The 26,872-nt window shown below is 36.8% G+C and overlaps 1 protein-coding gene across 1 annotated transcript in view; it reads right to left on the bottom strand.

Moving 5' to 3' along the window:
• Trim44 (tripartite motif containing 44) overlaps nt 1-26,872 on the bottom strand; it is a 111,859-nt gene that overhangs the window by 39,008 nt on the left and 45,979 nt on the right. The window contains exons 3-4 of the mRNA XM_046456082.2: nt 24,406-24,645; nt 16,633-16,652 (exon numbers count right to left, since the gene is read on the bottom strand). Of these exons, the coding sequence (XP_046312038.1) occupies nt 16,633-16,652; nt 24,406-24,645 (260 nt within the window). The remainder of the gene's footprint in view (nt 1-16,632; nt 16,653-24,405; nt 24,646-26,872) is intronic.

The following is a 26,872-nucleotide window of genomic DNA, read 5'->3' as shown; positions in this document are numbered from 1 at the left end:
TAATTAAGATACTATTCATGTGCTTCTCTCTGATGCAACCACAACCAAAAGACAAGTAAAGATAATTCAATAAAAGGAAAAAATTACCTCCAATCATAGTCTCTAGACCCAAGCCAATATTCACATATGAAGTGTCCAGCACTTATTAGAAACTTACTAGGTATTGAGTGAGTGGATTCTATTATAATTTTTCTAATGTTATTATTCCCATTCATCACCTTAATAAACAATCACATTTGTAATTTGATTCAGTTCAGAAAGAAGAAAAGGACCAAACTGGAAGCTAGAAGGCATGATCTCAGCCCTACACCTGAGTCACCACCTCCTCAATGGAAACTCTTTAGGTACTATGATTTGTCTCATCCCTCCTGCTGTCTCCAGAAGCAGGTACCAATTCTTCCTCTTCATCACCCTCCTTCCCTTCACCCTGGGAGAAGAGGCAGCAGCAGGCAAAGCTCAAAGAACAGACCAGTTTTTCACATCAGGAAAAAATCCCTCCCATCATCCCTTGGTTTGAACAATAGCACATTAGTGATTAGACTTTACTTACTTGGTAGTGAGATACTAATGTGACTCCATTTTTGAGAAACCAGCCTCTACCTCAGAGCAAAGCCTGTCCAAGGAAGGGGGCGTGACCCTTGTCATTGGAAAAACCCACAGAGCACTCCTAAGCACATACCCACCCTGCTGAGTTGTTTACCTACAAATAACAGGGGAGATCTGCTGCATCAGGTGTCCCTGATTCAATTAGGCTAGGTGAGGACCCATAGCAACCACCAATCACCATGAGACAGGGAGAATACCTGGGATGCCAGATGATGTTCCCAGTAGTTTATGGTGGTTGATAACATGTTGGGAAACCATGTAGTTTAGCATGTACAACCCTTGTGGCTTAAACCAATCAGTTCAAAGGAATCCCCCTTTTTTACTAACCAATCACCCTTACCCAACTTGTTCCCGGCCAGTGAATGTGCTAATCAATGTTAAGAGTTGTTGTTTGACTTTCCCACAGTATGGAATGATTTGCTGTGTGATGTTGTGACGCACAGAGTATCCCCCCAAAACCTATAAAATCTCACTGAACAAAGGACCGGGACTCACTCCCTGGGACCGTTGCATTGGGAACGGTTGTGAGTCCAGGCTCGAGCTTGCAATAAAGACTCTTGTGTGATTGCATTGGATTTGGCTCCTGGAGGTCTAAATCTGGCATTACTATAGGAATTTCATTGCTACAAGATCCACACTCACAGTAATCAATACAACACATAGCAACCAGGACTTTATTGTATTACCTGTCAGTCTCTACTATCAAAAATAATGTTTTGAAACCATGGGTACTCACATTGGTCAGAGAGTAAGCAAGATGGCTTCTTAGGTGAAACACGGGGAGACAAGGACAGGAACTACTGAAATCACCACAGAGGCTGGATAGTTAGGGATAGAGGATAGCAAAGTCATGTATTTCTAAAGAGTCCTGCACATGTTGGGGCACACAATGCTTACAAAAAAGAGAGTCAATTCCTTTAAATTAATTTGGCAACTGCATAGATTGAACTTTCTCTTTGCAAAGAGCATTAGCTCAGATCTAGTTTGAGCAATATAAGCTTACTCATTTATAAGCATAATCTGGCATGTTTCTGAAACAAGATTGAGAATAATCAAGAAAATCTTCCCTATCATTTAGGTAGCCCAGGCTAAATTCCTAGATACTTTAACATTACTTGGTTCTTAGCAACAATTATGATGCATGCAACAATTATGATGCATAAGTATATTCTGCATAACTATCTGGGAACCATATGGCTTGGACCAGTTATTCTTTAGGCCAGAGTTTGAGGAAGAATGAAGACCCTGGGTTGGTATTTTAACACTGTCACCGTCAAGTTTCTGTCAAGCCACAGGGTACTGAGCTGCAGAGAAACACTGAAGATGTAGATTTATATAATCCCCCTTGTATAAGACCAATGCTTCCTAAAGGAGAACAGGCTGAGAGGAACACACAGGCTTTTTCTTTCATTTACCTTCCTTCTCTTTCATAAGACCTTGCTGTTTTCAAGTGAGTCATACATTTGCTCATGTAATCTCTCACCCAAGTTCTATAACTTTGTTATTGACATTTTATGGATAACAAAAATTCAGAAATAACTTCTGAAGGTAAATAACCTGTATGAGGTGACAGGGATGGGTGTGATAAGTGAATCTATGCCAAACCAGGGTTCTTTCCACAATTCACAAAATAGGGTTTACAAAGCAATTTATTTAAAAAAAAATCAAATGAGGGAAAAACTAACACACAGGTGTGGTGGTGCATGCCTGCAATCCCAGCGGCTCAGGAGGCTGAGGCAGGAGGATCGTGAGTTCAAAGCTAGCTTCAGCAAAAGCAAGGGTGCTAAGCAAATCAGTGAGACTGTGTCACTAAATAAAATACAAAATAGGGCTGGGGATGTGGCTCAGTGGTCAAATGCCCCTGAGTTCAATCCCTAGACACGCCCCCCCCCCAAAAAAAAAATCAAATGGGTGCCTGTTATGATCTATAGCATACAGGGTCTGTAAATGAGACAGCTTTTCACCTCATGACACCTATTTCCTAGTGAGGAAGAAGGAAAACAATGAGTTAAAATATATGACACCTTTTCATGTGGTGACAAGTATATGCAGAAAACTGAAGCAGAGTAAGAAATAAAGGTGTGAAAGAATAATGTTTCAGCAGAGGACTGGATAAAATCAGAGAATGGGTCACATGAAGATCTGGAGATGAGCATTCATTCAGGCAGAAGGGCCCTGACACAGGAGGTAAGGGCACAAAGTCCCTGATGTAAGCAGGAACTCCAATCTGTATGAAGAAGAGTACGAAAGCAGTGTGGTTCATGTGAGCAATGGGGTGAACCGGCAGCATGAGGACACAGAGGGAGACAAGACTTGTCTTGCATGGCTTTGTAGGCCCGCTTTCCCCTGGGTATTTCTGAAGCAAATTCTGGGTGTGATACAATTCAGAATTCAAGAATTACATGATCTTCTTTGTACCCTGAAATTTTGTTCCCTTGAGCTTCTATGTGAGAAATGGACTGGGAGCGGGGGTGGTGGGAAGGATGAGAAAAGTGGCAACAGGCAAAAGGCAGTAGGATCCTTGGAGAAATGATGTGGCTTGGACAAGGATGGAGGGATGGAGGTGGTAGGAAGTATTTTGATTAGCAGATTGACTGGAATATGAAAAAATGGAAAGAATATGATAAAGGTGCATCCTGGATTGGGGTTTGGACAGGATGATGCCGTTTGCAAAGTCAAGGATGAAAGCATTTTGGAAAGAGAGGAGAAAGCGAGGGTTGTTTTGAGCAAAGGTACTGATAAGAGCAAAGACATGGGATATAGAATAGAAGCCCTACTTTAAATCCTGCCTCTTGACACTTTCAGTTCTAACTGGGCAACCTTGGACAAGTCTCTTATTCTTATTCAATTCCCTCATCTGCATTATAAAAATGCAGAATCAAATGATTGTTTAAATAACTTATATTTGAACCTCAGCTGTAGACACAATTATATCGTCACAAATACCATTATAAGAAGACCTAACTCTATATAATACAATCCTATTTCACTTGTTTAACACTTCACATTTCTAAAGAGTACAGCACATCATTTACATTTCTTATTTTTTCATATACTCTCACATAAATTATCTCATGTGATCATTCACACAGAGTGGGTAATACCTCTGAGATTATTGATAAGAAAATTTAGAGACAGATAAGTTCTACTGAAGGCCTGAAATCCTAGTCTCATTGTTTCTGCTCTTGGCCTTTAAGTCAGAAAACTGAGATACTGTTGAAATTCCTGATACACTGAATGCTGAGCACTTCTATGATCATTTGTGGGAAACAAACAAACAAAAAACTCTATTCTTTAAATATAGTATTTAGCAGTTTGTACAATATTTTTATATATATTATTTTTCTTGGTTTCTTCCAACATGTGGTAAGTGGATAAGAGCTACTGGATGTAAGTGGCACTATTATGAGATAAGGATAAGCCCATTTTAATATACTGGCTCAAAACTAGAAACATGTCATTACTGTACACTGCTTTGTATTTAGTAATGTTTTTTGTGACTATCTCATTCAGTCCTTCAACCAGTGTTTAAGGGCGTACTCTGTGTTAGACATAATGTGCTAGATTTTTGGTGTTCAGTGGTATCACAATTTTGTTCTTGTTAAAAATATAAAGGAATTAAACTGTTAAGATTAAAACACAGAACAGGGCTGGGGATGTGGCTCAAGCAGTAGCGCTCGCCTGGCATGCGTGCGGCCGGGTTCGATCCTCAGCACCACATACAAACAAAGATGTGTGTCTGCCGAAAACTAAAAAATAAATATTAAAATTCTCTCATTCTGTCTCTCTCTCTTAAAAAAAAAAAAAAAAAAAAAAAAAAACACACACACACAGAACAGATGGAATTATGGATGACCAAGTTTGGTTGTTTTTAGGTTAAAATCTCAGTCTGGGGTTGTGGCTCAGTAGTCGCACACTTGCCTGGCACATGTGAGGCACTAGCTTCTCAGCACCACATATAAATAAATAAAATAAAGGTCTATCAAGAACTAAAAAAAGAAAAAAAAAAAACTTAAAAAATTAAAATCTCCACAGCCCTTTCTTTGCTAAAAAAACTTTAAAAAATTAAAACCTCCACAGCCCTTTCTTTCCTACAAATGTGCATTAGCTTCATTATTTGTACCCTTGATACTCTATTTATGGTAGAAATAAACCAGATCAATAATAGTATAAAATGGTATATGAGTCCCAGTTATTTGAACTAAAATATAAGGAGATTTCAAACTAAAGATAGATAATTTCTTCTATCATCTTTCTAGATGGCAAATCATTAGCAAATGGTACCAACATCTGGTACAGAATGAACAGCACTCTCCATATTATATTTTGAGGAACACCACTTCTAAAGGATATTTTAGTGAAAGGAGTTAAAAGAGTTTTCTGTTCAATAATTTTGGGAATACTGGGATAAACTAAGTAAACATTCCATTATCATAGGATACTCTCATAGGACTACTGTAAGTTTTTATTATACCATGGAGCATTTGGAACTCCCAAGAAGTAGGTAATAAGTAGCTTTTGCTCAACTTATTAGACCATGGAACCCTAGTTTAGAGAAGAGCCAATCTACAACTCAATTTCTTGTTGTCTCATATACTCAGGAAACCTTATATTGGTTTGATTTCCATTTATAGATGCATGTTATGTTCAACTTTTTAACAGAGTGCTGATTTCTTAAGTTAGCAGAGAGTTGCGCAAACACAAAATAAATGTATGCCCATGGAATGTGAAGGAGACCACTTGCTAAAGGGACTGCATTTGGTTTTGCTTTCTACTATAGCCCAACACCAAGCACTGCCTGGAATATTGTTGACCCTTGATAAAATGTGTTAAATACCTGGAAGAAGAATGGATCTTGCAGAAATGACTGAAGGCTTGTGGAGATTTCAAAGTGGATGGTGAATTTTTCTGACTTCATTGATTTTGATTTCTTTTTTTAGATTTCTAAACAATGCTGAATTTATTTTGTTGTAACAAAAGGCAGAATTCTTCCAACAGCATTTTGTATCATGACCCTGATCTAATCTAATAAAAGAAAGGTTATACACTTTTTATTGATGAGCAGCACATTAATGAGAGCTCCTTGAAATAATCCCATCTCCATTACCAGGCAAAATTACATTTTCCAGCATAATTATTATGTCAGTCAAAACTCCCAATTTTTTTTCTTTTTGGTGCTGGCGATTGAATCCAAGGCCTTGCTCATGCTAGGCAAGTACTCTACCAACTGAGCTATATCCCCAGCCCAAACTCAAATTTTGATATTATTTTGCTTGTACATCAACTTACTAATTTGACAAATGCCTAAAAATTGTGGGTAAGCTCAGAGTTTTAAGTAATGATTATCAATCTATGCTGGTCTCTTACTCTAATCTCTGTATATTTTCCTACCAGACAGAAGAACTGGGCAACTTTTATTTTCTATAAAGGGTCTTGAAGTGACCAATGAGTCTCCTAAAAATGTATTTTAAATTATATACACTACTTAAATTTCTAGACTCTTACTTGAAATTCTAGAACATAAACTCTTTGAGGACAGACACCTTGAATGTTTTGTTCACAACTGTATCCTTATTACCAAAGACAATGCTGGGACAAAGGTGTTCCATAAATATCGCTAAATGAATGTTACATTTCTCCTCCCACTAAGACCCATTGTTTTAAAGTAAAATCCCATCTTCCTTCTCTCTCTCATATACAAAGAAATTAAGGGGAGTTTTGTTACACATGATAGAATCTTTCTTATGAAAAATACATACATCATGGAATTTTGGTAAAAATAGATCATTCAGAATAATTATGGGCAGTTTCTCTTCATTGTGTAATGTCATGAAGTCACCAGCCATTAGCCTAGTCTGAGCCATAGAAAATGTTAGAAAAAAATCATGATCTGATCGAGCTAATTTCATCTGATCAGGGCTTGGGACATGGGGCTAATCTTGACCTATGAGCCTGACAGATTTCAAAAGCACAAGAGAATATTCTCTAATGTTACTCATTCAAGAACTTTTATTTTGTAGCTTATAGAATTTTATTAGAAAAAATATTATTTCCCTTTTTATTATAAATTGTCTGATTTTTTTTAATACTGGTACTATGATTTCCTTATAGAGTAGTATATATTCTATTTTATAAAAAAAAAATCAATAGGACAAGAGAATTCACTACAATATCTTATTAACCTTAGTTAAAGTATTGAGCATCTCTGTGTCTGCTATGAGAATAACAGTGTCTTCTTCCTAGGCTGTAGTACGGATTAAATGAGATAATCATACATTTGAGTGCTTTAGTACAATCTCTGAAGGACTGACAAGACTAGAAGTCATGATAATCAAGTACCTAAACAAGTTCATCACCTCTATAAGTCCTCCTTTTATTTTCTTCCTAATAAGCCACTCTTCCTCCATTTTCCCCATTCACAGAAGTATGTATGTTTTATGGGTCACATTTTATCCCCAAGCACAATTCTTCCTATAGAGTTTAGACAGCATTTCCGGATTGTTTCTGGCTGAGTAATGTCATTCATCTGGGCCCCTGCATTTCTTTTCACAATCTATGTAACATTCCTCTTTATTCATGTGGTTCCTAAAAGAGACTAGTTGGCTGGGGGGACTTGACACTTACTTTTAGTTTATCAAAAATTTCTAACCAGAAGGGATGAAAGCTGAATGCCAGGGGCATGCTGGGCTGGAGCATCTGTGCCTGGCCTTTTCATTTCATGCAACTTGCCAGTAATTGCTAAGTTTTCCCTCCTGCAACAATTATCCCCCATTTCTCTCCCCTCCCCCACCCCACCCCCAGTTAATTATCAGTTCTGGAATTAAACTGCTTGCTTTTCCTACTGTTGCTATGGCAACAGTTGGCCTGCACCTGCCACTGGGTGAACAGTGGCGCTTTCAGAAGAAGCAATAGCAGTTGCTGGCCCCACAAAAGCCAGGGAGTAAACTAATGTTTACCTGTCTGGGGAAAGAAGTTGCTGTTCATTCCACTTTAGACACTTGCCAGGCAAGCTACACCTCAACTTTCTTCTCAAAATGTTGATATTCAATAAAGAAACGAAAAAAAAAATCAAATAAAAATGCCAAATCCCTATTGACTTGTCACAATCCTATCCATCAGCTTTATTTATCTTCAGCCAAAAAGTTAGAAGATAAAAATTTTCCAGTTCCTGACAAAGGCATTACGGTATAATGGGTGAAAGTACAGAATTTTAAGCCTGATAGATCTGGGTTCTGATCCTAGCTGCATCACTTCCTAACTGTATGACCATAGTTTAATCACTTTTCTCTTATAGTATCAACTTCCTCAAATACAAAAAGGGGGTTAGAATAACCAAACTATATAGAGTTGTTTTAAAGCTTTGAAATAATATATGTAGGTCTAGCTCTGATTCATTCTTATTGCTGAGTAACTATTAATTTTGAACAACCCTGAAAGTTTAGACAAAGTTGGCATCTTGGTCAGTTTTAATCCTTGTTCAAATAATAATACCAATACCTCAGGTGAAATAAAATGACACACTGCTCACAGCATATAGACCAAGATGCATCTAGTAACCAGAGTGGATGAGAAATGCTTCTTTCTCTGATTCCATTGCAATTCTGTCAGCTCCTCTTTCTCTGCACTGTTTTTCTCATGCTTAATCTCACTTTCCTTTAAATAGAATTGATGGAACTAGAGTGTAAGAAGGAAGGAAAACAAATGCTCTGCATTTTACAACCACATTATAACCTATAGGGAACAACTGGCAGTAGTGCTAAGAAGCAGAGGGAGTGAGGCATTTATATAAGAAAATATTTTTCTTTCCTGAAACCCCAGCTTCTGATTAAGAAAATAATTCTTTCATGAACCTACAATGACTTATATGTAGGTCATGGGTACAAATAAGTACATTTTGGACCATCGCAAACACTTACCATTTAGGGTACCCCAGTTTTATCTCAGCCTTTGTTAATAATTCTTAAAAAGTTCTGAAGCCATCTTCTTATAATTCCAAACTGAAGAAAAACTGCACTTATTGACTAAAATTTAAAGCATCTTGAAAAGAAAAAAGAAAAGCAAAACCTGTTCCTAGCATCTGTTACAGATGCTTGCTGTAGGGTAAAAAGATGAATGCAGTTCAGCCATACAGAGCTTACAAAAAAGAAAGGAAGCTTGGGATTTTAATTGGAATCACATTGAATCTGTACAGCACTTCGGGAAGTATGGCCATTTTGACAATGTTAATTCTGTCCAAGAGCTTGGGAGATCTTTCAATCTTCTAAGGTCTTCTTTAATTTCTTTCTTTAGTGTTCTGTAGTTTTCATTGTAGAGGTCTTTTACCTCTTTTGTTAAGTTGATTCCCAAGTATTTTATTTTTTTTAAGGCTATTGTAAATGGGGTAGTTCTAATTTCTGTTTCAGAGGATTCATCATGAATGAATCATCTTTTGATTTATGGGTATCAATTTTATATCCTGCTACATTGATGAATTCATTATTAATTCTAGAAGTTTTCTGGTAGAATTTTTTGGATCCTGTAAGTATAGAATCATGTCGTTGGCAAAAATATATATATATAGTTTGAGTTCTTCTTTTCCTATTCATATCCCTTTTTAATTTCTTCTGTGTAATTGCTCTGGCTAGAGTTTCAAGAACTATATAAAAGAAGTGGTGAAAGAGGGCATCCGTGGAAGCTATGGAAAAATGGAATTATTAACATTTTGCCTGCCTTTTACTGGGAAGAAGCAAGAAGATGTTTGAGACTAGCAGATTTCTCCTAAAATGAAAAAGACACCACGAATAACAATTTTGCTATAACTGCCCACAGGTGAAGAGGCATAACCAAGGACATCAAATTTAGTTATTCTTAAAACACAGACTGGAATTTTGTGACTTCCTAAAATCTATTCTTAGTCCTTGCCAAAAACTGCTATGAAAACAAACAAGGAAGAAGTAGGCTGTGGCCAGACTCCTATTGGATCTATCTCAGGGACCAAAGTCATTCTTTCACATTAATTTAATTCTTTGACTAACTTTTAAGTAAAGCATCTATGGCCCTCTATTTGGAAAATGTTGTGCTTTAACATTGCTTCTCTCCATTAATCATAAGGAATTAGTTAACTATTTTCCAAATTTTATTTTAAATTAGAGGAAAACAAGAGATGTCAAAATAGGCATGTAAATAAAACACAAATCAAATGAACAATTTCCTTTTACAACTACGTTATCTCAGTTTCTTATTTTTCTATCTAAAATAATAAACCCAAAAGGAGAATATTTTCAATGCTTCATAGCATATTTGTCCTTTAAGTATAAGATGTGAGATTTTGATTGGGAAACTGAGGCACAAACAATTTACCTATAACAAATCATGACACATGACTATAGCAAGAAACTCTTAAGACCCAGAAGTCTGTCTGAATTTCTTGGGATAATGCTGCAGTCATGAAGTAAAGTATAACAGAAAATACTACAAACTTTTGATACCTCAGCATAGCATACCAGACTCATTATAAGCTGGATGCACCTACCTTTTAGTCTCATCTCCTGAACAGTCCAGTCTCAGAGTTACCCATTAGTTCCCACACGGCATATGCATTTTCACTCCTCTGAGCTTTTATACTCAGGATGACCTTTCTGTTCTATTTGAAAATGTCTGGCCCTACCTACCTGTCAAGTGCCAGAAGAAACGCCATCTGTTCTGAATTTTTTATTCTGAGTTAGCTAATCGACATATTTATTTTACAGAATTATTTATAGTGCAGTGATTAAAAGTTTGCACTCCAGAGTCAGACTACTTGAGTTGGGATGCTGACTCTACCAGTTTTTAGCCATGTGATATCCTTAATATGTAACCTTCTTGCAATGCAATATTTCCATCTCAGATGAAAAATAATGAAGGTAATGCAATCACTTACTAGGACTGTTGTAAGAAATAAATGATCTAATATATTTATGTTTAAAATATTTCCTCTCATATAGTTGGTATTCCATAAATGCTTTTTTCTAGTAATTATGACAATAATGATTATCCTATATGTAAATATAAAATTAAAATTAAACTTCTCTCTTCAACCTAGACTTTGAGATCTTTAAATGTAGGAACAAAATAAGCCTTAGTCATCCTCATGTCCCTGAGGCATAGTAGTGGGACTGGCACACAAAGATGTTTGCTAAACAAATTAATAAAGTCTTTTCAGTCTAAGAGGTTAAGGAATAGAGCTCCTACTGGAAAGTATTATCTTGATGAGCTCTGAGGTCAAGATTAACCTGATTAACAAGATTAAACAAGATTAACCTGCCAATCATGGTAACTACTGTACTGGATGGCAAATAAAAGTTGAACTGTGTAGGTGCAAAAATGTAAAATGACACCTAGGACCCTTTCTACTGGGCCTTCTCCTTAGAATTATGGAACCAGAAAAGGGCAGGCAGATGTATGGTAGAGTACAGGCTTCTCCTAGATAACATTTCTATTTGAAGGCAAATGCAGTAAATCAGAGGCACCTAGGTTGAATTTTCTAGCTGCGAATAGATTTTCTGGTTAATAAACCAACATGCACAATATAAAGTTGTGACTCTTAAAGGCAAATTTCTAAAAATCAAATACTTTAACAAGGAGGCTTGCATTTGACATCAACAAACTTAGGTGTTGGAACCTCACTCTGCATAAAATGCAGCCCTGCAAGTTATATTTCATGTCATCAATAATAGAGTCATTTTCTTTGGCTTCCAGATAAGGATTCTGAAATGAAGATGATGTTAAACAACTAAACCATAAGTTTGCAGTAAGACAACAGAAATTTAAGAGGATCACTGACTCAATTCTATTGTATTTCTATAACCTCTAGATAGTCAAAAAGAGAAATGTATATTCAAGAACATAAGGTTATTCATTTGAGGCGGGGAAAGAGTATCTAGCATACAGCCTCAAGATAATTTTTTCAAGAAACAAAATTGAGATTAAAAATCTACCAAATTATCTCATCTATAAGCAGATTTCTTCATATCTGATGCAAGACTTGTGTTCCTTATCACAATTACATTCCCCAAATGAGGAAGAAGTGGGAGTGGGAGAAATGAGGCTAAATTTACATGAAAATTAAACGACTTGCCTAAGGTCACACAGTTAGTTAGTCAGTCAGTCAGTCAGTCAGTCAGTGGCAGAATCAAGAATAGAAGCCAGGTTTGCTGACTCCTCTGGCTCTTACTTCTTCAGAATACATTTCCTGTTGGATCACAGAATCAGCATGGGTCACATTCATACTGATCTCAGCAGGAGATTTTGCCTGAATAACAGCCAAGTTTGAAGATGAAAAATTCTACAGAAGTTCCAAGAATGGCTGTTACTATTAAAAAGCCATTTTCCTCTTAGTTTAAAAAAAAAAAATCATAGAAAATCTCAATAGCAAATCAAAATTTAATCCTGATCTTGCTCATTCTCCTCTGAGCACAAGAGTTTAAGGGTCTTTCCCTCTGATTTCCTTCCTCTGCACAACTGTTTTCCCACCAGCAGATCATACTGCCATCCCTTCTCCTCCAATATATATTACTTCTCAGCAGGCTCTGGCTGGAGCAGGGAAGGAGCCAATCTGTAGAGGGAGCAAACACAAGATCTCCCATAATAGCATAGAGAAGACAAAAAATTGCTGCCAAAGTGTAAATTGCTTTTTTGCTTGAGGGAAAAAAATCACTCTGGGCTTCAAAGACACCCTATTATTGAGATGACTCCACTGCAGTTAATATCCATGTTCTACATATTAGGACTTTTGCTCCTCCAAGCCCTCCGAAAATCTTTGCTAGCTACATGAGTGTATGTCATGGATTTGAAGAGTAAATTATCACATGAAGAGCAACAGGCAGCAGCTGTTCTATGGGGTCAAAGGAAAGCTTGGTTAGCTGCTCCACAGAGAGGACCTCTTTTGCTGCTGAAGCTCAGAGGATATTATGTGAGGATGAGATAAAGAAATACACCTGTATAATGGTAGAGGATAAGGAGAGAAGTCGCTTGTAAAAACAAGAAGCCACAGCAATTCAATGTCAGAACAAGTTAAAAACTCACAGATTAAAGGAACCAGACCAAAGTGATCCTCTGAGTACTATGTGTGAATCCTCTTGGCTTTCATACAGGATCAGAGAGAAGTGTGCTGGTCTCTTGGAGATAGTCCAAAGAGTGGTTGAGTGTATGAGCCCTGAAACCAGACTAATTCAGGTCTTGCCTCTGGCTACTTACTGGTCTTATGAAGTAGGGCAAGTTAATTTCTCCAAATTTGACAAGTGGGTTAACTGCATCATAAACCTTACATGAGGATTAAATGAGAATATACAAAAGTACTTTAGACTTAATAAACTTTCAATAAGTAGTGGCTAAAATGATGATGATGGTGATGACGATAATAATTGTTAATTAACAGGACAGCTATACAATAATGCTCAGGGCCAGGAACAGACATGACCAAAAGCCCAGTATCTGTTCACCTCATATCAAATAGCTTAGGAAGTCAAAAGAAGGCAAGGAGACTCCAGCTGGCAGAAATGGAGGAAGATCTATTATAGGAAAATATATTTCCATAGGACAGGAATATTCCTTTGTTCCTTCCACTGATTGAAGACTGACTGAAATCTATTTTTCCCTCTACTCTGTAGAGAGTAAGAAGAGGTGGAAATAATGTCAGCAAAGGACACACAGGTATACTAATCCAAGCAGAATCTGAACTCAAGGTCTCCAGAGTCATTCTTCATCCATCTTCTGTGAAGAGAGACCCACATTTCTTATCTGCTACCCTTATGCATCAACTGTCAGTAATACAGAAGTTGCTAGAATAAAATTCTGTATGTCTTGTTGAAATGGTAAAGTACATATCATAAATGAGAAATTTCATATGAAAGGCAATCTGCCCTGAAGTGCTAATTGGTATAAATTGAGCCAAATGATAGTTAATACAAATAAACTGAATGGAACCAACAAGTATAAATTTAAAGGCTAACAAAATTTGACTCCTCTTCCCTCTTTCTGGTAAACTGGAACATGCTCTTCAAGAGCTCAATGTACCAAAATCCTAAAAGGGTTTTGTCAAGTCCCAGTCCAGAAGAAACCTGCTGACATCCATGGAAGCCCAGCTCAAGGAAGACAGCTTGACATTTTGGTTGCTAGTAATAAAACTCTATGGCTCACCACTGCCTTGTCAAAATGGCACGAAGGTATCTGCAATTAAACTCCAGAGTCAGTACTTCATACTAAATAGTATCTTTGAAGAGAGTTAGTCTCTTCTTAAGGTCCTTGTATTCTTTTAATCAATGTGGTCAGAAAGATGAATGTGTTCAGCCTAAGAAAGTTCTCTCATAACAAAAATGCCATTTGCATCCTGTGGAGCCTGTACATTACCTCTGCTGAAGTATTTTCTCTATTGTGGTCTTGTTTAAACTCTCTTTCTGGGGAAAGAAGATGAAGAGCTATGTTTGGCCTGGATTTCTAGATTTTAAGGAGCTAGAGCTATTCGGGACACAGAAGTACACGCCTGCAATATCACTGACTTGGGAGACTGAGGCAGAAGGATCACAAGTTTAAAGCCAGCCTCAGCAACATAGCAAGACCCTAAGCAATTCAGTGAGATCCTACCTCAAAACAAAAAGTAAAAAGGGCTGGGATGTGACTCAGTGGTTAAGTGCCCCTGGTACCCCCTCCCCCCAACAAAAAAAAAATAGGAGGTAGAGCTATTCTTGAAAATAGAAGAGGTGAATGCCAAGAAGAACCATACATCTACGCAAAATGGTAAAAACCTTGTCAATAACCAGAAGAGATACTGATTTAGGTTCCCATCATTGGTAGCTTAATGATGTAGTTTGGATGTAATTAGTCCTCCAATGGTTCATGGGCTGGACACTTGGTCCCCAGCGTGGTGATGTTGACAAGTGGTATAAACATTAAGGGGGAGGGCCTAATGAAGGATGATTAGGTTACAGGGGCACACCCTTAGAAGAAATTAATGCAGGCCTTATAAAGCTAGATATGTTCCCAGAAAATAGGTTGTTATAAAGGAGCTTGACACCTCCCCTGAATCTCTTCTACACATGCTCCCATCATTGTGATGCCATCTACTATGAGGCCCTCACCAGAGCCAATCAGATGATGTCCTTAAATCTCCAGAACTTGAGATTTTTTCTTTATAAAGTACTTAGCCTTAGGTAAATTGCTATAGAACACAAAATGTTAAATTAAGACACCTAGTCTACACCAGTCTCCTAGGTACCTGACCCACCTCCAATTCGTTTTCCATTCTGGAGGAAGTGTAGACTTTTAAAATGCAAACCTGCTCAAGTTAATTTTTGTTTAAAATATTCTTTAGTGGCTTTCTACTGACTTCAGGATAAAGCCCAATACCCGGCTTTATCCTGAAGTCCTAAATGATCTGGGCTCTGCTTTCTTTCTTCTATTCCTTTGTCTGTAACTTTTATACAAGTTTTTCTCTATCTACAACTGATCCATGCTCCTTCTTTGCCTGCTTTCTCATCATTCAGACCTCTGTTTATGTCTGGTAAGCTTCCCCTTTTCCTCCAAGATTGACCAGGAGCCATTCCTCAAGTAGTCTGTACTTTATCACTTCCCTGACAGTGTAAGTGCTTATTATATGCTCACCTTTCTGAACTCTGGATCCACACAAATAGGGATCTGCCTTATATGTCTATAGGGCCTGGACCATAACAAGGTCACAAATATATTTTAAATAGATAAACAGAAGGCAGGTGAGGAAACCACAACACGGAAGGAACATGTTCCTTAGGATAGCTGGAAGACTTAGAAGGGACTCACTGAGGCTCTGTAGGTTTAAAGCAGGGTACCTGTGGCTTTAGCTACAGCAGATAAGACACTAGATAGTTTCTTGCAGTACTAGAGTGGAGGTTGAGAACCAGAGTTTCCAATGGAAGGAAACACTAGGAAATGCAGATGTGGGATAACATTCAGCACTTTAAGAAAGGATTTAGGACGTGAGGAGGAATAAGAGAAAGAGATAAAGAATTGAATTTGTTGATTTGAAATAAAACTAAAAAGTCATATCCTTGCTAACGTCACTTAATCTTGGACAACTCGCTTAGCTTCTCTTAATGAGGGAACTGAACTACGTGATTTTCAAACTGAGTTCTGAGGAACCCTAGTCTCTGCAAAAGTCCCTCAGGATGAGATGAAGAAAGAGGTTCACTAATGGAAGTGGCCCTAACTTTAAATAGAGAAAAATAGTTCTACAACTTGAGGTCTTTCTTAAAAAGGGCATTTCTGCTAAAAATAGTTTAAATAGCAGTAGCTAGATGACCTTTCTGCTCTCAACCTTAAAAGTCCTTGAGCCTATGTTAATTTACGTGGTACAAATACCCCTAGATTGTGTTGATGGCACAGCTGTAGCACTTCCTAGTTTGTTTACATGACAGAAAAGGTAAGTAAACTAACATCTAGGTTTACTGCAAGGCTGAGTCAATCATGAAATCTACTTTTAAATTTTATCCAACTGTGGATACAGAAATAACAATGGCATTTTTTTTTTCCCTAAACAAAGTTTTTACACCTGTGTCCTAGAATTCAGAGACTTGGGTAAGATATAAAATTGTTATAGGTCAGAAATAAAGAATACTGGCTATAGATCCAGTATTCTTTATTAGAATAAAGAATTTTAAAGAATAAAACAATCCAATTCCAATCAAAAAAGAAATTCCAATCAAAAAAGAACAAGCAAAAGTTTATTTAGTGGATCCACCTAACCATTCAAATGTAGTGCCTGCGCTTAAAAGATATTCTGAATGTGCTAGAGAATAAAGGAAAGTCACTGTCATCACATACTTTTGAATCTACCTTTATCTGAAGGTTACAGGCAGGAAATGACACAGATGGGGAGAGAGACAGGAGTCTTACAAAATAAGGTCTTCAAAGCCCTGCCTGAAGATGGAGATCCCTTTGCCATTCCTTGGCTGTCCATATTTCATGGGGCATTAAAAGGCCACAAATGTCACTCTACTTGGTTTCTGAGAATAGACAACAACAGTAATGTGATCTTACCTGGGTCCTTCCTCGTCACCCTGAAAGACAAGAGAAAGAATAAGTATTAGAAATCATTATTGGCAGAGACCAATTTAGATTTTCTTTTCCCAACCTGAAAGCAAACATTGTGCATTTATTGTAACAAAGACAAACCAACAGATGTCCAAGGTCTAAGATAAGAGCTAATGTGATCCTATATTAAAACTGCCCAGGAGAAATGAACTGATAATTTGCTCTTGCAAGCAGAGAGATGAATGCATAGACCTAGGAGGCCTAAATAATGGCCTCGCCTTTTTATTTGTATGACCAGTAATATTTGATTCTGAGCAAACAGAGAGCCTCAAAATAGCAGCAGGTCATAGGCAAAAGCTGATCAGCTCCAAAAGCATCAAGCTGTTTCCTTCAAAGACTTTATTTCTGCCTTGGTCTAGCATTTTTTATCCAAACATGAACATAGAAACTCTAATATATAGGATGCTAAGGTAGAAAAGATACAGAAGTGGGACTCAGGAAATTGGGATTCTAGTCTGAGCTCTGAAACTTATTAACTATGCATCCTTGGGCAAGATAATGAATTAATCTAGACTTTGGTCTTCTCTGTAAGACAGTAGTTCTGGCATTTGATGAACCATATCAAACTTTAGCCAAAAAATAGCTTTCTTTTTCTTGTTCACTCTTTTGCAAAAATGTTTATTATTCTCTCAAGAATCACAGCTGCTTCCTTTGGGTCTTTATGACCAAATGAGATCGTTCAAATGATTCTTAAGCATTTCTCGAGAGAGCTCGCTTATTTTGGTGACAAAATATCTTTTATATCTCTTCTTTAGTCATTCAGTAATGGTCTCAATAGAGAATGTATCTTCTGGTGTACTTCCCAGAGAATGAATAAATGAAAATGAACGATTCCTAAAGACAATGAACTAGAGCCAGATGCCCTGGATCCAAATTTTGAGTTCATCACTTGCTTGTTTTGTTACTGTAGTTTGCCTCTCTTTTAACTTCAATTTTCGAATTTGTAAAATGGGGCAATAACTATCTCTGAATCACAAGGTGAGTACAAGGATTAAATAATGCCTAGAATTATTAAGCATAGTGCCTGAGACAAAGGATATACTTTATAAAGGTTATTTATGAATATCAGTAGCAATTCAGTATGATTTATTTAAAATTAACTGTATGTAGGTGCTAAGAATAAAAGATAAATAACCCATAATGATCCAACCTTCTAGAAGCTTCCAATCAGCAGAAAGGGAAACAGAAAATGAATTAAATGTTAGGGGCTCTTAAAAAGACATAAACACAATGCTTTAAGAGTCAAAAGTAAAGTAATAAACATTGCCTCTCCAAGAGAAGACTTCACAGGGAAAATGACACATGTATTGTCACTTAAGAGGTAAGTAGAATTTTTCCAGGCTGACAACAGAGAAAGATGGGAAGAACATTGGACTAGCAAGAGCAAAGGTGTTTTAAATACACACACACACAAACACACATGAATAAATAAATATACAGTTAAAAAATTTTGAGTTCTGTGTGTAACTTAAGAAAAGGGGAAGTGGGGGTAAGTTTGAGAGTATAACTGACACAAAAGGAGACTGCCGAGATAGGTGCAAGCCTATAAAGGACAGCTGTAGCCAGAATGCTGCGTTTAATCAGACTACCCACTGGAGGTTAAATAAGGGCAACTGAGCCACATCCCCAGCCTTTTTATTTTGAGACAGGGTCTCACTAAGTTGCTCAGGGACTCATTAAGCTGCTGAGGCTGGCTTTGAAATGGTGAATCTTCTGCCTTGGCTCCCAAGTAACAAGTTGCCACCACACCTGGCAAGAAGTCATCAGAGTATTATGGATTTAAAATATTGATAGGGGTGGTAATCATCTGTATTCACAATGAGAGGAAAGTGGGGTGAGTGGTGGAGGGCCAAATACAAGGACAATGAAAACTTTCTTTGTATTTTAATGCATTGGTATATCCCATAAAAACTGTAATACATCAAGAAAAGTTGTCATATAATTTAAATTTCTTATGAGTGACAAAACAATCTATGACAATTAAATCTCAACACATTTTTTCAATTATCTTTCGAAGTTTTAATTACTTATTTTTCTGGTATTGGGGATTGAACCCAGGGACTACTTTACAACTGAGGAACATCCTCAGTCCTTTTTTTTTTTTTTTTTTAATTTTAAAGATATGATCAACCTAAGTTATTAAGGCTTTCCTTCAACTTGCAATCCTCCTGCCTCAGCTTCCTAAGTTGCTGAAATTTCAGGTATATACCACTGCACTCATCTCTTAGGATGTTGAAACATAACTTATAAAAAAAAAATCTAAATTTTTTCCTTCTCACAATTTCACATCTTGATGCCAGGGTTAAGAAACTGGAATTATAAAAACATGGTCTCAAATTAATATCAATAGTTAAGCTTTTATCAATTTACTTAACTTATGCTTTCCTCATCTGCACATGGAGATTCTAACTCTTACCAAGGGTCAGTATATAGATTAAAAAAAATGAGAAAACCTGTGTAAAACTATAAATATGAGACTGCAACATTTTAAGTATTCAACAAATGGTGGCTGTTATTGTACTTTCTCTGAATTAGTGGGAAAGAACAGAGGACATAGGACATAATAATATCTAGTTGTTGGTTCATTCATTTCTTCTGCTTATAGATGCATACTTCTTTTCAGAAATAATGTTCACTATTGCAAAGCATGAGGAAGGCCAGAATGAGATTTTTTTTACCAATGAAGGGATGGATAAATGAGTGAAAGAACACACACACACATGAAATATAGGGCCATTTTGAATAGGGCAGCAGACATTCAAATGCCTGCTAACTTGCTAGCAAAGATGAGCACATGTTGTTCCTGCTATTCAAAATGTACATCTCTGTTCTGAAAGTCTAGTTATCCTAGCCATCCTGTAAGATCAATTCTTACTCAGAAACTTCTTCACTAATCGCTTGAGTCACATAATCCTCCTCTGTCCTTCATATCTGCATAGTTCATCCTCTAGGTTAGTACTTAGAAAAGAAAACCAACAGTGACAGCATCATAAAGTGTTTCCCTCTTTGGATGTCAACTCCGTGAGAATTCACTGCATCTAATACAGAACAAGACACATAATAAATATTTACTCAGGAAAAGGAGAAGGGGCAAGAAACTGTTGGATTTAAGATTAATTTCTACTGCTATTATGAGTTTACTCTGGTTTCAAAAATATTAGGAATGATAATCTGTTTTAACTTCCATTTAAAGGACTTGTTATATTAAGCCATGTTCCCAAATTCCTTCTTAAAACATCCTCAATGCTCTTGGTCGGCAGGCCACCCTCTAATGTAACCTTCCATTTCTACCTCACAGAGGCAAACAAACTTAATCCCAAACCTGCTTATTCAGCTGAGCTAGTAATTATAATGACACAATTAATTAACAAAACAATGAGTACAAGAGTGACAACTGTTGCTTCTACAAGTTGTTTTCATGAAAATTTGAATGCTTCAATAGAGGAATTAAAAAGTAGTGGCAGTTCTGGGCTGGGGATGTGGCTCAAGCGGTAGCGCGCTCGCCTGGCATGCGTGCGGCCCGGGTTCGATCCTCAGCACCACATACAAACAAAGATGTTGTGCCCGCCGAAAAATTTAAAAAATAAATATTAAAAAATTCTCTCTCTCTCTCTCTCTCTCTCTTGAAAAAAAATTAGTGGCAGTTCTGATTGTAGATGATGAATGCAAAATGCAAGAATAATTTTTAAAAACCTGATTTTGCATTCAGCTTGCTTTCAACATTATACCTTCCAGTATAAAGAGTGTAAAATCGAACATTTTAGATGGTACAGTATAGATGTGATTTATACCAGAAACATTACAATTAACTCCAATTAGCAAAATCATATTTTCAAAAATATGCCTTGACTCAGAATTTTAAAAGTGTACATAGTTTAAAATAAATGCTTAAGCTATACATATATCATTTTAAATGATGCTCCCATCTGAAACAACTTTTTTCTAGTATCATTTCATTGTAGTTCAGTACTCTTTTAAAAACTGTACAAAAGACAAAAATGCCCATAATATCTCCAGAATAAGCACGTATGATCGAAAGTGTTTCTCTACAACTAGACCTCCCTTTTCCCAGTCCTTTGGTTAGAGAGAGCTAGCTTTTCTTGGGAATTTGCTTTCTGTCTTTAGCATTAATGCTTCCAGTTTGTGGAGTACTCAGGACAGGACACATAAGAATCAAGGAAAACCCCAAAGTAATTCACTGCCTTGCCATTCCTTGAATCCCAAGTTTCCCAGTCATTATGCCATCTTTCTCCACCTTGAAAGTCTTCTGATAGGTGACTTTTGACAAGGACTTTTGCTATAATTAGTATAAGAAATAAAATGGAATGTGTTCATAGTTCTTCAGAACCAAAGTTCTATTTTGCTTTACAACTAAAAATAAAAAGGACTGATGAGTGGAAGGTTGAAAGTTGGCTAGAAATGCAATGAACCAAGATTGGCAAAATGTTAATGGATTAGAATCTAGATTGTTGGTATATGGGTGTAATCCATAAAATCCTTTAAACTTTGCTGTATGTTGGAGAAGAACAAAATGTTGAGAAGAATCTTTTGGTTAAATTCAAAATGCAGATGATTATTTTTTTTAAATACCACACTATGCAAAGGGAAGAAAAGAATTTCTCTGTTGAATAAAGGTACTAGATATTTGCTCTAACCAGTAAGTTATCAGATTTATTGGAACAAGAAGCTATTAGATTATCTAACAGCTCTAGCCAGCTGAATGCTACTTCTTATTTTTAATAGCTTATTTTGTCACAGCCTGATCTTTAAAGTCTTATCAGCTCCTGCATTCCTAAGAGTAATTCTGTCAGTTGAGGTTCTTAAAGGACAGATGATGATGAGATGGGCTAAATTCGTTATTTGAAATGAAACTAAGTGAAAGGGATGTCACAAAATCCAATCTTTAATTTTGAAGGAACGATCTAATCAACACACAGAATAAATATAAGGGTCCAATTTGAGACAATGATAAGCTATTGATCTCTTAAGTTAAATCTGGTTGAACTTTTTTATTTATTAAGATACAAAATGATCACTTCTACATGGTACAGTGTCTTAGGCATGCAAGAACACTGAATTCTAGTTTTTCCACAGATATAAATGGGATGCTTAGTGTTTATTCTGTGACATTACATACTAGGTGCATGTAACTTGCTTTTTTTTTTTCCTTTTTAAATTAGAGCTTTGTAGTTATACTTAGAAGTTGGGTTCATTCTGACATGTAACTTGCTTTTGATCTTTATAGGGGCTCAAAGCCAAGAATTTGCCTTGAGTCTCAGAAGACACTTTGGACTTGGATTTTTGGGCAAGGCATGAGCTGTTAAGACCATGGGAACTCTTGGAGAAGGAATCTTGAAGGCTGGAACTGTTAAGATTATAGGGACTTATGGATATAGACTCTTGAAGAAAAGAAGCACCACCAACTCATTAATATAGGGTATCTTGTTTTGCACTGAGATGTACATGAGATTTTGGATGCTAGGGCAGAATCATATGGCTGGGATATGAGGTGTCCCCCTGTGTTAATGCAGGAGGTAAATGGATTAAATCATGAGAGCCATAACCTAATCAGTGGATTAGTAATTTGAAAGGGCTACTGTACTGGGTAATAACTGTAGGCAGGTGGAACATGGCTAAAGAAAGTGGATCACTGGAGTCTCTGTTTCCTGGATACTATGAGGTGAGCAGCTTTTCTCCACCATGCCTTTTGCCAAGGTGCTTTGCCTCACACAAAGTGATAGAGTCAGCTGCTCATGAAATGAATCTCTGAACTATAAGCTCAAAATAACCTTTTTCTCCTCTAAGCTGTTCTGGCCAGGTATTTTCATCATAGCAACAAAAACACACCTAGCATCCAAAACATTCTAGGGAGAAAGCACAGGTGCTGGAATAGGACAAACTTAACTGAATCCTGGCTCTATTTTTTACTCACTAGATGACACTGGGTCAGACTCTCCACAGTTCTCTGCATCTCAATATACCATCTGTCAAATGGAGTTAATAAATGCTGATAGTAGAGTTAAAGGAAATGATGACTATAAAGTACTCTCTTGTCTATCTAGAAATTTATTTAGTGACATGCTTTCTTAATTCTAGGGAGGATGAAATTAAAATAAGAAGAAATACCCTTTTCATACACTGATGAAAATTAATCAAGAGCCTTGGATAGGTGACCAAATAATGGTCCAATTGTCTCTCCTATTTTCTGTCAGGTTGGATAATACCTGCAACCTGGATTACATCTTAACTCTTCCATTCACTGGTTTATTTTGAGGCCAAGTTCTCTTGCACAAACGCAAAACTCATTGGGCTGGGGATGTGGCTCAAGCGGTAGCGCGCTCGCCTGGCATGTGTGCGGCCCGGGTTCGATCCTCAGCACCACATACAAACAAAGATGTTGTGTCCGCCGAAAACTAAAAAGTAAATATTAAAAAAAAAAAAAAAATTCTCTCTCTCTCAAAACAAACAAACAAAAAACCGCAAAACTTACAGTAAAGGCTGAGCTCACTGAGTCAGCAGCAGTCCTGGAATGCCCACAGGACTCTTCTAGGTCTTCTTCTTCTGGAAGAAGCTACCCTCAATCTATCAGGTATATATTTGACCCAAAGCTTCACCTTAACACTATGAAATCTGAAGAACACTAGCTTTTCCCTAGAGGCTGAAATATAAACTTTGTTTTTTTTTAAAAATTGCCTTGAAATATTCTAAAAACAGTTCCTAAATGCTTAATATGCCTAAGACCATTTTAACCCTATTACAAAATAAATGGATACAGTATGTTTGGTGATTCAAATTTACCTTGTGTCTTTCATCCACATTTTTTAAAAAATTTTCTTTCTTTTTTTTTTTTTTTTTTTTTTTTTGTGGGGACAGGGTACTGGGGAATGAACCCAGGGATGTACTCACTGAGCTACATCCCAAGCTGCTGAAGGTCTCATCAAGTGGTTAAGGCTAGCCTCAACCTTATGATCCTCCTGCTTCAATATCCCAAGTCACTGGTATCACAGGCATGCACCCTCATGCCCAGCATTTTTTTTGTGTGTGTGTGTGTGTGTGTGTGTGTCACCTAATTTTCAGACAAGGTCTCACTAAGTTACCCAGGTTGTCTTGAATGCCTGGGCTTAAGTGATCCTCCTACCTCAGTATCCTGAGTATCTGAGACTACAAGCATGAGCCACAATGCCAGATCCATGCTGCCACTCAACCCAGCATTTATGACCCCAATGTATACAGCTGATTCCATATAAGATCCACCTTAAAGCACTCTTTCACTTATTCTCAGAGTGAGTCCAAATCTTTCATTCTGGCCTACTTCATGCTCTTCTTCCTAACTTGCTCTCATTTATAACCAAGTTCTCATCTCTACAGGGACTTTATTTATAGGCTCATTTCACAACTTGGGATGGGTCACTGATCCTTTCTCTGGTTCTGATTTCTGGCTTTTCTCCTTAACTGGGATTGTTAATTGCCCCACTGCTGGTAATTCTTTAAGTCATGGTGGATAAAAATTCTTTGCCAAACCCAGCCACTGGGTACAAGCGCTAGTGGTGAGTATTTCCACACTAGTTTACACATTGGTTAAAACATGTACACCTTATCCAAGCTATTATTTCATTTGTGTTCAGGGGCAACAAGGGGATACTTCCAGAGTTAATGAACATAGTGATCAGATTCCTCCTAGTTCTCTTGCTAGTAGTAATCATGGGCATTTTTATTTACCTCTGCCTTTGGCTCAGCTGATTCATTAGAGGTATCAAGTTGTTCCTTGGCCTGGGCCATTTGAGTCATCAGCCTATCCATATGGGACTGAATGTCTGCCAGTATCTCAGTTACATGAGCTGTGGCCATTGCCTCCTGGATATCCACTAGATGAAGTGCCTTCTGTTCCTCATCAGCAATCACTTTCTGAACTTTCTTAAATTCTTGTTGTATAAACACCTTCATCTGGTCCCGAGTTACCTGTAAAGCACAAACAAGTAAGAAGAATAAGGAGGACATACAAAGAATGGAAGGGTATAGTTATTGCTATAAAGTGCTTGGCAGCCCTGGCCAAACTATGGTTTCTATCTGATCCTGAAGTTTTGTAAATTTTATCTAAACAATGTTTCCCTAAATCCTTTGATAAATTTTATGCTAATATTTTTGCCTTTTTCATTATTCATGAATTCTTTATCCGTTCTTGCTTTTGGTTTTGTACATTTTTATACTAGTAATATATGACTACTTCTTTAATATTTAACACATAAGTATATATAGCAAAAAAAGGCAATTCCTCTTCTCTCCTCAATTAATGCTAACAGTTTGCTATGTATCCTCACCTATTTTTCTATACAGTTATATACATTTATGTATATAGATTAATTATGTAGTTTTTATATAAACGGATTCCAGTGAACATATGGCACCTGTGTCTTGCTTTTTCTCCTTAAAATATCTTAGTGCACACAGATCAGGATCATTCTTGGTATTATTTTTTCAATCTGTAAGATATGGAGTTATACATTATATCTTATTTAACAATTCCTCTTAATGGAAATACAGAATCTCCCTGAATTTTTACTATTACCAACAATACAGCAATGAACATCCTTGGTTATACCTCTTAAAATTTATATATGAGTTTCTTTAAAGACTTCTGAAATCACAGTCAATTTATACATACTGCCTTCCATAAAAGGTGTACCAATTATATTCCTATAACAATGTATAAAAATAATCATTTCCCTACATCCTTACTAATTTTGGATACTATCAAGTACGTTTTTACTATCTGAGGGTGAAAATATATTACTGTTTTATTTTACAACAACTGCAAACCAAATAAAAGATAACTGTAGGTTATATTTGACTAAGGCCAAAAAAAAAAAAAAAAAAAAAAAGCCAAACAAAGTGAGAAACTACCAAAATAAGAATTTCTGGATACTCTAAACGTTGCCAGCAACTACATTTATTGATGTTTCCTCACAACAGGGTTTATATTATAAAGGCTTTGTTTTGAGGTGCTGGGGATTGAACCCAGAGCCTTGTACATTCCAGGCAAGTGCTGTACCACTGAGCTACAACCCCAGCTTTTTAAGCAATTATACATATTATAACTAGCTGAGATAGAGAAGAGGTAGAACTATAGACAAAAGGAGAAAGGCCAGGAGAGATTTTTGGGTCTGAAAGAGATGGCAATCGTTATTTAATTGAGTACCATCTTCTATGAATAAGTGACACAGCTGTATACCTACAGGACAGGAAAGGACTCTATCCTTCACCATTTTTTTTTTTTTAACTTGGGATAGAACCCAAGAGCACTATAGTACTGAGCTACATCCCCAGCCCTTTTTCGCTTTTGAGGGGGGAGTCTTGCGAAGTTGCTGAGACTGCCCTGCCCTCAAATTTGAAATTCTCCTATCTCAGTCCCTGGAGTCAATGGGATTACAGGAATGAACCACAGCTCTAGGTTTCCAATCTTCTTGTTCTCGATCTAATGCTCTGTTAACATAATAGTCTGTAAGCAAAGAAATCAAAGTGGGAAAACCTAAGCAAAGAAACTGACGAATAGAAAGATCGAAGAAGGGGGAAAAGAGATGAAGTCATTTTTAATTAGCCACTTAAAAATTGAAAGAAGTTTGATACCTTCAACATAGCTTTTGTAACACTGCTATAACAACATCAATGCAAAAGAAGGTCTGTATGACATGGACAATGACTAAGTGATATAAGCCCTTAAGAATGCACATACTCTCTGCAGGTGCTCTCCCTGGTGCTGGAGAAAAGGGGGCAGTGGATGTTAAATATTATAATACCTTTGCATTTTCTGTATCAGATTGAGAACTATGATCTGTGATTATATAATTTTTAAATTTTTAGTGTATATGTGCTAGGGTTGTTATTGCCTTATCATGGTATTAATCAATGGATCCCTACCCTTGAAATAAATTAGGTCTTAAATGATCTAGGATCTTCTCTCATAGATCAAACTGGAGAGTTTTTACCCAGGGATGAACTTTTCTGACTGCCTAAGAATCTTTCTTAATAGTTCCAAGTGACTAAAAATGGAAACTATAATAAAAACTGACTGCAATCTATTTTATTAGACCTCATATACACAAGTGGTTCAAAGAAGCTGACATCACAGAAACATCGTGGACCAGACTGCAGCAGGTGAATGAATAATAGGCTTTAAAAATTAAATTCT

Source organism: Marmota monax, unplaced genomic scaffold (assembly GCF_021218885.2).
Source record: "Marmota monax isolate L192 unplaced genomic scaffold, Marmota_monax_Labrador192_F-V1.1 WCK01_AAM20220418_F8-fsc00047, whole genome shotgun sequence".
Taxonomy (NCBI): domain Eukaryota; kingdom Metazoa; phylum Chordata; class Mammalia; order Rodentia; family Sciuridae; genus Marmota; species Marmota monax.
Note: the sequence above shows the minus strand (reverse complement) of the source record. Positions and strands in the feature narration are given on the sequence as shown.